General features: G+C 54.7%; 1 protein-coding gene across 1 annotated transcript; it reads right to left on the reverse strand.

The window, feature by feature from the left end:
* Window positions 1-3,157: 3,157 nt before the first annotated feature.
* On the reverse strand, window positions 3,158-12,019 carry LOC119955301 (arylamine N-acetyltransferase, pineal gland isozyme NAT-3-like). The gene is given in 3 exon segments (XM_038781383.1): window positions 3,158-3,457; window positions 3,459-4,015; window positions 11,915-12,019. Coding segments are annotated over 3 exon segments (897 nt in total). The 5' UTR covers window positions 11,982-12,019; the 3' UTR covers window positions 3,158-3,184.
* Window positions 12,020-13,493: the final 1,474 nt, after the last annotated feature.

Genomic DNA, 13,493 nt, shown 5'->3' on the forward strand with positions numbered 1-13,493 from the left:
CCCAGGACTATCGCTAGTTCCCAGTGCAGTTCCCAGGGTGTTAACCCAGGACTATCGCTAGTTCCCAGTGCAGTTCCCAGGGTGTTAACCCTGGACTATCGCTAGTTCCCAGTGTGTTAACCCTGGACTATCGCTAGTTCCCAGTGCTGTTCCCAGTGTGTTAACCCTGGACTATCGCTAGTTCCCAGTGCTGTTCCCAGTGCATTAATCCTGGACTATCGCTAGTTCCCAGTGCTGTTCCCAGTGTGTTAACCCTGGACTATCGCTAGTTCCCAGTGTGTTAACCCTGGACTATCGCTAGTTCCCAGTGCTGTTCCCAGTGCGTTAACCCAGGACTATCGCTAGTTCCCAGTGCTGTTCCCAGTGTGTTAACCCTGGACTATCGCTAGTTCCCAGTACAGTTCCCAGTGCGTTAACCCTGGACTATCGCTAGTTCCCAGTGCTGTTCCCAGTGTGTTAACCCTGGACTATCGCTAGTTCCCAGTGCGTTAACCCAGGACTATCGCTAGTTCCCAGTGCAGTTCCCAGTGTGTTAACCCTGGACTATCGCTAGTTCCCAGTGCTGTTCCCAGTGCGTTAACCCTGGACTATCGCTAGTTCCCAGTGCTGTTCCCAGTGCGTTAACCCTGGACTATCGCTAGTTCCCAGTGCTGTTCCCAGTGCGTTAACCCTGGACTATCGCTAGTTCCCAGTGCAGTTCCCAGTGTGTTAACCCTGGACTATCGCTAGTTCCCAGTACAGTTCCCAGTGTGTTAACCCTGGACTATCGCTAGTTCCCAGTGCTGTTCCCAGTGTGTTAACCCAGGACTATCGCTAGTTCCCAGTGATGTTCCCAGTGTGTTAACCCAGGACTATCGCTAGTTCCCAGTGATGTTCCCAGTGTGTTAACCCTGGACTATCGCTAGTTCCCAGTGCGTTAACCCTGGACTATCGCTAGTTCCCAGTGCGTTAACCCTGGACTATCGCTGGTTCCCAGTGCTGTTCCCAGTGCGTTAACCCTGGACTATCGCTAGTTCCCAGTGTGTTAACCCAGGACTATCGCTAGTTCCCAGTGTGTTAACCCAGGACTATCGCTAGTTCCCAGTGCTTTTCCCAGTGCGTTAACCCTGGACTATCGCTAGTTCCCAGTGTGTTAACCCTGGACTATCGCTAGTTCCCAGTACAGTTCCCAGTGTGTTAACCCTGGACTATCGCTAGTTCCCAGTGTGTTAACCCTGGACTATCGCTAGTTCCCAGTACAGTTCCCAGTGTGTTAACCCAGGACTATCGCTAGTTCCCAGCGCTGTTCCCAGTGTGTTAACCCTGGACTATCACTAGTTCCCAGTGTGTTAACCCAGGACTATCGCTAGTTCCCAGTGCTGTTCCCAGTGCGTTAACCCTGGACTATCGCTAGTCCCCAGTGCTGTTTCCAGTGTGTTAACCCTGGACTATCGCTAGTTCCCAGTACAGTTCCCAGTGCGTTAACCCTGGACTATCGCTAGTTCCCAGTGCTGTTCCCAGTGCGTTAACCCTGGACTATCGCTAGTTCCCAGTGCTGTTCCCAGTGTGTTAACCCTGGACTATCGCTAGTTCCCAGTGCTGTTCCCAGGGTGTTAACCCTGGACTATCGCTAGTTCCCAGTACAGTTCCCAGTGCGTTAACCCTGGACTATCGCTAGTTCCCAGTACAGTTCCGTGTGTTAACCCTGGACTATCGCTAGTTCCCAGTGCGTTAACCCTGGACTATCGCTAGTTCCCAGTGCTGTTCCCAGCGTGTTAACCCTGGACTATCGCTAGTTCCCAGCGCTGTTCCCAGTGTGTTAACCCTGGACTATCGCTAGTTCCCAGTGCTGTTCCCAGTGCGTTAACCCTGGACTATCGCTAGTTCCCAGTGCTGTTCCCAGTGCGTTAACCCTGGACTATCGCTAGTTCCCAGTGCTGTTCCCAGTGCGTTAACCCTGGACTATCGCTAGTTCCCAGTGCTGTTCCCAGTGTGTTAACCCTGGACTATCGCTAGTTCCCAGTACAGTTCCGTGTGTTAACCCTGGACTATCGCTAGTTCCCAGTGTTGTTCCCAGTGTGTTAACCCTGGACTATCGCTAGTTCCCAGTGCTGTTCCCATTTCCCAGTGCGTTAACCCAGGACTATCGCTAGTTCCCAGTACAGTTCCCAGTGTGTTAACCCTGGACTATCGCTAGTTCCCAGTGCTGTTCCCAGTGTGTTAACCCTGGACTATCGCTAGTTCCCAGTGCTGTTCCCAGTGTGTTAACCCTGGACTATCGCTAGTTCCCAGTGCGTTAACCCAGGACTATCGCTAGTTCCCAGTGCGTTAACCCTGGACTATCGCTAGTTCCCAGTGTGTTAACCCTGGACTATCGCTAGTTCCCAGTGCTGTTCCCAGTGCGTTAACCCTGGACTATCGCTAGTTCCCAGTGCTGTTCCCAGTGTGTTAACCCTGGACTATCGCTAGTTCCCAGTGCGTTAACCCAGGACTATCGCTAGTTCCCAGTGCGTTAACCCTGGACTATCGCTAGTTCCCAGTGTGTTAACCCTGGACTATCGCTAGTTCCCAGTGCTGTTCCCAGTGTGTTAACCCTGGACTATCGCTAGTTCCCAGTGCTGTTCCCAGTGCGTTAACCCTGGACTATCGCTAGTTCCCAGTGCTGTTCCCAGTGCGTTAACCCAGGACTATCGCTAGTTCCCAGTGCTGTTCCCAGTGCGTTAACCCTGGACTATCGCTAGTTCCCAGTGCTGTTCCCAGTGCGTTAACCCAGGACTATCGCTAGTTCCTAGTGCTGTTCCCACTTCCTATTGAAAATGAAAAAATGAAAATCGCTTACTGTCACGAGTAGGCTTCAATGAAGTTACTGTGAAAAGCCCCTAGTCATCACATTCCGGCGCCTGTCCGGGGAGGCTGGTACGGGAATCGAACCGTGCTGCTGGCCTGCGTGGTTTGATTTAAAAGCCAGCGATTTAGCCTGGTGAGCTAAACCAGCCCCTAGGTGCGTTAAACTCTCAGTCTGCTTTAGGGTCAGCAGTGCATGGAGGAGCGAGCGAGAAGGAAAGACGCCGGGACAACCTGCATTCGATGTGCGAACTATCCTTTTACTTTAATCATACATTGACAGGAATGGCAGGAGAGAACACTCCACCCCCCCCCCCCCCCCCCCCCGCCCTCTTCCCCACACCGCTTCCCCACCAGCTGCTCAGTAATCCGTTGAGGGGGGTACGATGTCCTGGTCTTTGGGAATCAGTTTGTTCCTCAGCGTAATCCCAAACCTCTCCTTCAGGATGTGCGGAATCTGCTCCTCGGTCAGTTCCGTGGTGATTTTGGCCTCTCCCTCGGGCCTGTATTCGGTGGCGATCAGCCTCTTGCCCATGTAGGTGATCATGCCGCCGGGGAGGTGCAGGGAGCAGAAGGATTTACAGAAGAAGATGGAGCTCGGGGATGTCTGGTGGTAGTCACACATCGGGCGGAAAGTCCTCCCTCCTCCTCCCCTCCAGGGTGAACTTGTAGAGCGTGGCCTCCTCACTGCCTCCCGGGGGCGTCCGGCACAGCTCCCAGCTACCCCCCTCCTCGTGCAGGGCAAAGACCCCGTTGTCCTGTCTCTCCGCCCTCCCGGCCTCCAGGGGCAGCGGTTTCCGGAAGGCGTTCCCGAAGCCCACGTCGCACAGCCACCTCCGCCCGTCGCCGAACTCCACCAGCAACACCAGGTGGTCGAAGGGGGGCCCGAAGCGGCCCGTCAAGGGGTTCCGCACCTGGCCACTCAGTAGGCTGAGTCGGTAGCCTAACTCCTCCAGGAGCCAGGAGAAGAGGCCGTTGAGCTCGTAGCAGAAGCCCCCCCGACGCTGCTCCACGATCTTGCGGTACAGCAGGGGCACCTCGGGAACAATCCTCTCCCCGCAGTGGATGGACAGACTGCCAAACGGCACTGACAGAATGTGACGCTCATGTATGGCCTTGAGGTTTTCCAACGAGGGCTGGGTCGGCCCCTCGTAACCAATCCTGGCCAGGTACTCCCTCACCTCCATCCGCCCTGAAATAGAAAGGCAGAGGGTAACTTTTACCCCCGTTGTTTGAAAAACCTCAGACACGTTGACCAGCTCGTTTCCCAAACGTTCTGCCCAGGTGCCATTCCCTGCGAGGTGAACAAAGGACAAATACAATAGAACAGCACAGAACAGGCCCTTCGGCCCCTCGATGTTGTGCCGAGCATTGTCCGAAACCAAGATCAAGCTATCCCACTCCCTGCCATTCTGGTGTGCTCCATGTGCCTATCCAATAACCGCTTGAAAGTTCCTAAAGTGTCCGACTCCACTATCACAGCAGGCAGTCCATTCCACACCCTAACCACTCTCTGAGTAAAGAACCTACCTCGGACATCCCTCCTATATCTCCCACCCTGAATCTTATAGTTATGCCCCCTTAACAGCTACATCCACCCGAGGAAATAGTCTATGAACGTCCACTCTGTCTATCCCCCTCATCAGCTTATTAACCTCTATTAGGCTGCCTCTCATCCTCCTCCGCTCCAAAGAGAAAAGCCCTCGCTCCCTCAACCTTTCCTCATAAAACCTATCCTGCAAACCAGGCAGCATCCTGGTAAATCCTGGGGGCAGCACGGTAGCATTGTGGATAGCACAATTGCTTCACAGCTCCTGGGTCCCAGGTTCGATTCCGGCTTGGGTCACTGTCTGTGCGGAGTCTGCACATCCTCCCCGTGTGTGCATGGGTTTCCTCCGGGTGCTCCGGTTTCCTCCCACAGTCCAAAGATGTGCGGGTTAGGTGGAATGGCCATGCTAAATTGCCCTTAGTGTCCAAAATTGCCCTTAGTGTTGGGTGGGGTTACTGGGTTATGGGGATAGGGTGGAGGTATTGACCTTGGGTAGGGTGCTCTTTCCAAGAGCCGGTGCAGACTCGATGGGCCGAATGGCCTCCTTCTGCACTGTAAATTCTATGATAAATCTCCTTTGCACCCTTTCCAATGCTTCCACATCCCTCCTGCAGTGAGGTGACCAGAACTGAACAAGTGGATGATTCAACCAAATTTATTATTAAATTATCCCAATCAACCATAACACTCCCAAGATTCTTAACACTACCCGTGCCGATGAACTAAATCGAGCTGCAGCTCCAATTCTCTGAGTTTCGGTTGTTTCAGGGCCTTCTACCAGGAAGGTGGGGCTCGCTCGCTGGCTCCTTCCGCTGGGGAGGGTACTTGGGGGGTGGGGGTCGATCTTTCTACCCCTCTTCGTGCCTTTCCAGAAAGTTCTGTGGCCCTCAGCCAATGAGGTCTCAGGGCGGGATTGTGACACCCAATGGAGTTGCCGATTACAACTCTGCAGGAGACCTGGACCCCACTCTCAGCGATCCATCTCCAGGTGCACTGTTCACACGTCACTTTACCCCATTGGCGGTAACTGGGTGCCAGAAGCTTTATCTGGGCAATCCACAACAATCGAACCATTTGAATGGGACCGATTCTCTCCTGATGTCTGTTGACAGGGCAAGCCCACACACGTCCCAGCAGCCTGTCCGTGTTCAAAATATTCAAACTTTGCCCAGTTTGAATTCCCAGGCCTGACCGGAGTTGACTGTGGTTTAAAATGTTCAATTCTGAATTTAGAGTGTTCAATCTTATATCGGGCCTAAAATTCAGGCCTCTGTCCATTTTGCCGCACCCTCCGTTGCACCGGTCTCGATATTGTTCACTCTCTGCAGGATCAGGTTCCGTATTCTCCGGGTTACAGCCACTCACCAAGACCCCCTTCCACAGCACCACCTCTACTGCCCAGAAGGCCAAGGGGCAGCAGAGACACGGGGAATGGCCTCCGCCCCTCACTACCCTGACCCAGAAATAAATCAGCCACTCCTCCACTCTCTGGGAAAGATGTTTCTGCTGAATTTCCGACTGGGGATTATTACTGACTGTCATAGAATCGTTACGCTGCCGAAGGAGGCCATTCGGCCCATAAAGTCTGCACCAGCCCTCTGAAAGTGCACCGACCCAGGCCCATTCCCCTGTAACCCCACATAACCTGCACATCTTTGGACACTAAAGGACAATGTAGTAAGGCCAATCCACATAGCCTCATGTTGATTGCTCCCCCCAAGGAGTTTGTACCCAGCGACAGTGAAGGAACGGCCGATATATTTCCCAGTCAGGATGGTGAGTGTGGGGTTTGGAGGGGAACTTGCAGGCGGTGGGTGTTCCCCATGTGTCTGCTGCCCCTTGTCCCTCTGGATGGTAGAGGTGGCGGGTTTGGAAGGTGCTGTCGAAGGAGCCTTGGCCAATCGCTGCAGAGCATCTTGTAGACGGTACACACGGCTGCTGCTGTGTGTCGGTGTTGGAGGGACTGAATGTCTGTGGGTGGGGTGTCGATCGAGCGGAGCTGCTTTGTCCTGGATGGTGTTGAGCTTCTCGAGTGTTGTTGGAGCCGCCACTCATCCAGGCAAGTGGAGAGGGTCCCATCACACTCCTGACTTGTGTCCTTGGAGATGGTGGACAGGCTTTGGGAGGGGGTCAGGAGGTGAGTTACTCTCCGCAGGATTCCCAGCCTCTGACCTGCTCTGGCAGCCACAGTGTTTATATGGCTGGGTCCAGTTCAGTTTCTGATCAATGGTAACCCCCAGGGGATTGATATTGGGGATTCAGCAATGGGAATGCCATTGACTGCCAAGGGGTTACATTCTTGTTTGCTGTGATGGTCATTACCTGGCACTTGGGGGGCACGATTGGTACTTGTCACTCATCAGCTTTTCGCAGAGATCATCAATGTGCGACAATCATATAACTAGGAGACTGTACACACTGAGTGAGTGCCGCACTGTCAGAGGGTCAGTACTGAGGGAGTGCCGCACTGTCAGAGGGTCAGTACTGAGGGAGCGCTGCACTGTCAGAGGGTCAGTACTGAGGGAGCGCTGCACTGTCAGAGGGTCAGTACTGAGGGAGTGCTGCACTGTCAGAGGGTCAGGACTGAGGGAGTGCCGCACTGTCAGAGGGTCAGTACTGAGGGAGCGCTGCAAGGTCAGAGGGTCAGGACTGAGGGAGTGCCGCACTGTCAGAGGGTCAGTACTGAGGGAGCGCTGCACTGTCAGAGGGTCAGTACTGAGGGAGTGCTGCACTGTCAGAGGGTCAGTACTGAGGGAGTGCCGCACTATCAAAGGGTCAGTACTGAGGGAGTGCCGTACTGTCAGAGGGTCAGTACTGAGGGAGTGCTGCACTGTCAGAGGGTCAGTACTGAGGGAGTGGTGCACTGTCAGAGGGTCAGTACTGAGGGAGTGCTGCACTGTCAGAGGGTCAGTACTGAGGGAGTGCTGCACTGTCAGAGGGTCAGTACTGAGGGAGTGCCGCACTGTCAGAGGGTCAGTACTGAGGGAGTGCCGCACTGTCAGAGGGTCAGTACTAAGGGAGTGCTGCACTATCAGAGGGTCAGTACTGAGGGAGTGCCGCACTGTCAGAGGGTCAGTACTGAGGGAGTGCCGCACTGTCAGAGGGTCAGTACTGAGGGAGCATCGCACTGTGGGGGGTCAGTGCTGAGGGAGTGCCGCACTGTCAGAGGGACATACTGAGGGAGTGCTGCACTGTCAGAGGGTCAGTACTGAGGGAGCACCGCACTGTCAGAGGGACATACTGAGGGAGTGCTGCACTGTCAGAGGGTCAGTACTGAGGGAGTGCCGCACTGTCAAAGGGTCAGTACTGAGGGAGCACCGCACTGTCAGAGGGTCAGTACTGAGGGAGTGCTGCACTGTCAGAGGGTCAGTACTGAGGGAGCGCCGCACTGTCAGAGGGTCAGTACTGAGGGAGTGCTGCACTGTCAGAGGGTCAGTACTGAGGGAGTGCCGCACTGTCAGAGGGTCAGTACTGAGGGAGTGCTGCACTGTCAGAGGGTCAGTGCTGAGGGAGTGCCACACTGTCAGAGGGTCAGTACTGAGGGAGCGCTGCACTGTCAGAGGGACATACTGAGGGAGTGCCGCACTGTCAGAGGGTCAGTACTGAGGGAGCACCGCACTGTCAGAGGGTCAGTACTGAGGGAGTGCCGCACTGTCAGAGGGTCAGTACTGAGGGAGTGCTGCACTGTCAGAGGGTCAGTACTGAGGGAGTGCTGCACTGTCAGAGGGTCAGTGCTGAGGGAGTGCCGCACTGTCAGAGGGTCAGTACTGAGGGAGTGCCGCGCTGTCAGAGGGACATACTGAGGGAATGCCGCACTGTCAGAGGGTCAGTACTGAGGGAGTGCTGCACTATCAGAGGGTCAGTACTGAGGGAGTGCCGCACTGTCAGAGGGTCAGTACTGAGGGAGCATCGCACTGTGGGGGGTCAGTGCTGAGGGAGTGCCGCACTGTCAGAGGGACATACTGAGGGAGTGCTGCACTGTCAGAGGGTCAGTACTGAGGGAGCACCGCACTGTCAGAGGGACATACTGAGGGAGTGCTGCACTGTCAGAGGGTCAGTACTGAGGGAGTGCCGCACTGTCAAAGGGTCAGTACTGAGGGAGCACCGCACTGTCAGAGGGTCAGTACTGAGGGAGTGCTGCACTGTCAGAGGGTCAGTACTGAGGGAGCGCCGCACTGTCAGAGGGTCAGTACTGAGGGAGTGCTGCACTGTCAGAGGGTCAGTACTGAGGGAGTGCCGCACTGTCAGAGGGTCAGTACTGAGGGAGTGCTGCACTGTCAGAGGGTCAGTGCTGAGGGAGTGCCACACTGTCAGAGGGTCAGTACTGAGGGAGCGCTGCACTGTCAGAGGGACATACTGAGGGAGTGCCGCACTGTCAGAGGGTCAGTACTGAGGGAGCACCGCACTGTCAGAGGGTCAGTACTGAGGGAGTGCCGCACTGTCAGAGGGTCAGTACTGAGGGAGTGCTGCACTGTCAGAGGGTCAGTACTGAGGGAGTGCTGCACTGTCAGAGGGTCAGTGCTGAGGGAGTGCCGCACTGTCAGAGGGTCAGTACTGAGGGAGTGCCGCGCTGTCAGAGGGACATACTGAGGGAATGCCGCACTGTCAGAGGGTCAGTACTGAGGGAGTGCCGCGCTGTCAGAGGGACATACTGAGGGAATGCTGCACTGTCAGAGGGTCAGTACTGAGGGAGTGCCGCACTGTCAGAGGGTCAGTACTGAGGGAGTACTGCACAGTCAGAGGGTCAGTGCTGAGGGAGCGCTGCACTGTCAGAGGGTCAGTACTGAGGGAGTGCCGCACTGTCAGAGGGTCAGTACTGAGGGAGTGCTGCACTGTCAGAGGGTCAGTACTGAGGAAGTGCTGCACTATCGGAGTGTCAGTACTGAGGGAGTGCCGCACTGTCAGAGGGTCAGTACTGAGGGAGCGCTGCACTGTCAGAGGGTCAGTACTGAGGGAGTGCCGCACTGTCAGAGGGTCAGTACTGAGGGAGTGCTGCACTATCGGAGGGTCAGTACTGAGGGAGCGCCGCACAGTCGGAGGGTCAGTACTGAGAGAGTGCTGCACTGTCAGAGGGTCAGTACTGAGGGAGCGCCGCACTGTCAGAGGGTCAGTACTGAGGGAGCGCCGCACAGTCGGAGGATCAGTACTGAGAGAGTGCTGCACTGTCAGAGGGTCAGTGCTGAGGGAGTGCTGCACTGTCAGAGGGTCAGTACTGAGGGAGCGCCGCACTGTCAGAGGGTCAGTACTGAGGGAGCGCCGCACAGTCGGAGGGTCAGTACTGAGAGAGTGCTGCACTGTCAGAGGGTCAGTACTGAGGGAGCGCCGCACTGTCAGAGGGTCAGTACCGAGGGAGTGCTGCACTGTCAGAGGGTCAGTACTGAGGGAGTGCCGCACTCTCAGAGGGTCAGTACTGAGGGAGCGCTGCACTGTCAGAGGGTCAGTACTGAGGGAGTGCCGCACTGTGAGAGGGTCAGTACTGAGGGAGTGCTGCACTGTCAGAGGGTCAGTACTGAGGGAGTGCAGCACTGTCAGAGGGTCAGTACTGAGGGAGTGCTGCACTGTCAGAGGGTCAGTACTGAGGGAGTGCCGCACTGTCAGAGGGTCAGTACTGAGGGAGCGCCGCACTGTCAGAGGGTCAGTACTGAGGGAGCACCGCACTTTTAAACTGTTCCCAGTAATTAAGTTCTATTGTTGGAAGGGAAGAAGGAGGTGTTATGTTTATTTGTTACTCTGCGTTATTGTATAGTTTGTATATAAATTGCGAAAAATTATAATAAAAATATTTTCCAAAAAAAAGATAAATATGTGAGACTGGGTAAGAGACAAAAGGCGGGATTGCCTGCCCTATCTGGCCCTCTCCATCTCCATTTCTATTCCACACTCCTTGCATTTCTCTCTCTCTCTCACGCACACTCACACAAACATGCACTCTCTCTGTGTCTACACACACATTCTGTCTCTCCCTCTGTCTCTCCCTCTGTCTCTACCTCTATCTGTCTCTACCTCACTGCATTTCTCGCTCTCTGTCTTTCTCTGTCTCTCCCTCCCTCTCTCTCCCCCTCTTACTCTGTGTCTCTCTACCTCCCTGTATCTCTCTCTCTCTGTCTCTCTCTCTCTCTATCTCTGTCTCTCTCTATGTCCCTCCTGCTCTGTCTCTCTCTCTCTCCGTCTCTGTCTCTCTCTCTCCCTCATTGTCTCTCTCTCTCTGTCTCTCTCTTCCCCCTCTCTCTCTGCCTCCCTCTGTCAATCTCTGTCACTCTCCGTCTATCTCTCTCGCTCTCTTTCTCTGTCTCTCTCTCTCCTGCATTGTCTCTCTCTCTCTCTCTCTTTCACTGTCTCTCTCTCTGCATGTCTCTGCCTCCCCCTGTCAGTCTCTGTCTCTGTCACTCTCCCTCTCTCGGTCTCTCGCTCGCTGTCTCTCTCTCTGCGTGTCTCTGCCTCCCCCTGTCAGTCTCTGTCTCTGTCACTCTCCCTCTCTCGGTCTCTCGCTCGCTGTCTCTCTCTCTCTGCGTGTCTCTGCCTCCCCCTGTCAGTCTCTGTCTCTGTCACTCTCCCTCTCTCGGTCTCTCGCTCGCTGTCTCTCTCTCTCTGCGTGTCTCTGCCTCCCCCTGTCAGTCTCTGTCTCTGTCACTCTCCCTCTCTCGGTCTCTCGCTCGCTGTCTCTCTCTCTCTCTCTCTCTTTCACTGACTCTCTCTCTCTCTGCATGTCTCTGCCTCCCCCTGTCAGTCTCTGTCTCTGTCACTCTCCCTCTCTCGGTCTCTCGCTCGCTGTCTCTCTCTCTGCGTGTCTCTGCCTCCCCCTGTCAGTCTCTGTCTCTGTCACTCTCCCTGTCTCGGTCTCTCGCTCGCTGTCTCTCTCTCTGCGTGTCTCTCTGCCTCCCCCTGTCAGTCTCTGTCTCTGTCACTCTCCCTCTCTCGGTCTCCTCGCTCGCTGTCTCTCTCTCTCTGCGTGTCTCTGCCTCCCCCTGTCAGTCTCTGTCTCTGTCACTCTCCCTCTCTCGGTCTCTCGCTCGCTGTCTCTCTCTCTCTGCGTGTCTCTGCCTCCCCCTGTCAGTCTCTGTCTCTGTCACTCTCCCTCTCTCGGTCTCTCGCTCGCTGTCTCTCTCTCTCTCTCTCTCTTTCACTGACTCTCTCTCTCTCTGCATGTCTCTGCCTCCCCCTGTCAGTCTCTGTCTCTGTCACTCTCCCTCTCTCGGTCTCTCGCTCGCTGTCTCTCTCTCTGCGTGTCTCTGCCTCCCCCTGTCAGTCTCTGTCTCTGTCACTCTCCCTCTCTCGGTCTCTCGCTCGCTGTCTCTCTCTCTCTGCGTGTCTCTGCCTCCCCCTGTCAGTCTCTGTCTCTGTCACTCTCCCTGTCTCGGTCTCTCGCTCGCTGTCTCTCTCTCTCTGCGTGTCTCTGCCTCCCCCTGTCAGTCTCTGTCTCTGTCACTCTCCCTGTCTCGGTCTCTCGCTCGCTGTCTCTCTCTCTCGGCACGAGCGAAGCAGCTCACCGCACGCGGGGCAGTGTGGCTGATAGAAGACGGAGTCCCCGCTCCCAGGACCTACCTGACTTGCAACGTTTTGCGAGATCCAACACAAACTCGGAAGACGTTGCGATGTAAATCCCACTCATTGTGGCTGGGATCACCTTTTGGCAAATCGGCGGGTTCGATTCCCCGCTGGGTCACTGTCTGTGCGGAGTCTGCACATTCTTCCCGTGTCTGCGTGGGTTTCCTCCGGGTGCTCCGGTTTCCTCCCACAGCCCAAAGATGTGCAGGTAAGGTGGATTGGCCACGATAAGTTGCCCCTTAGCGTCCAAAAAGGTTAAGTGGGGTTACTGGGTTATGGGTAGAGGCGGAGGTGTGGGCTTAAGTAAGGTGCTCTTTCCAAGGGCCGGTGCAGACTCAATGGGCCGAATGGTCTCCTTCTGCACTGTAAATCCTATGATTCTATCTCACCCGAGTGTCGGTTTTGATGAGACCATCACTTCATGACACACGTGCTTTAAGATATGAACAGTGGTTTTAATCTACTTACAACAGAGCCAGCCTGTAACACGATGAACCCTGGATGAACTGGTCGGCTGGCTCTGGGCATCGATCTTTATACTGCAGTCCAGGGGGAGGAGCCGTGGGCGGAGCCAAGGGTGGAGCCCTGTACAAACTCCTATGCATTCCCAGTGCTACTCCCCCTAGTGGTCGGGCAACGCAACTGCGCTTACAATAATATGGTATCATATATATTAGTGTGAATTACATTCAGCACAGGTTTATAGCCGTGTGTTTAGCGGTGCTGCAAACACGGGGAAAACACGCGCCCGAACACGCTCGCCATGGTACTTGCTTTCCAGTTAGTTAAATCATGCCAAAAGTTCTCTCTCAGTCTCTCTCTCTCTATCTATCTGTCTCTTTCTGTCTCCCTCTCACTGTCTCTCCCTCTGTCTCTCTTTCTGTCTGTCTCTCTCTATCCCTGTCTCGCTCTCTCTGTTCCATTCTGCCTCTCTGTTTTTAAGTGTCTCTATCTTTCTCTGTGTGTCTCTCTCTTGGTCTCTTTCACTGCCTGCCTCCCTCCGTCTCTCTCTCTCTCTGCCACGCTCTCACTCTGGCTCTCTGTTTCTCCCTCTCTCTGTCTGTCTCTCAGTCTGTCTCCTTCTCTTTCTCGCTCTGTCTTTCTCTCTCTCTGTCCCTGTCTCTCTGTCCCTCTTTCCCTCCATCTCTCTGTCTTTCTCTGTCTCTCACTGTCTTTCTGTCTCTCATTCACTCTCTGACTCTCTCTCTGTCTTTCCTTCTCTCTCTCTCTCTCACCCTCTGTCCCCGTCTCTTTCTCTGTCTTTCTTTCTCTCTCTCTCCCTCACTGTCTTTCTCTCTCTCTCTCTCTCTCACCCTCTATGCCCGTCTCTTCATCTCTCTGTCTTTCTTTCTCTCTCTCTCTCTCACCCTCTCTGTCCCTGATGCTTTCTCTGTCTTTCTTTCTTTCTCTCGCTCTCTCACCCTCTCTGTCCCTGTCGCTTTCCCCCTCACTGTCTCTCTCTCTGTCTTTCTCTATCTTTCTCTCTGTCTTTCTCTCTCTGTCTCTCTCTGTCTTTCTCTATCTTTCTCTCTGTCTTTCTCTCTCTGTCTCTCTCTCTCTTCTCTCGTCTTCTTTT

Source organism: Scyliorhinus canicula, chromosome 20 (assembly GCF_902713615.1).
Source record: "Scyliorhinus canicula chromosome 20, sScyCan1.1, whole genome shotgun sequence".
In the NCBI taxonomy this organism is placed as follows: Eukaryota; Metazoa; Chordata; class Chondrichthyes; order Carcharhiniformes; family Scyliorhinidae; genus Scyliorhinus; species Scyliorhinus canicula.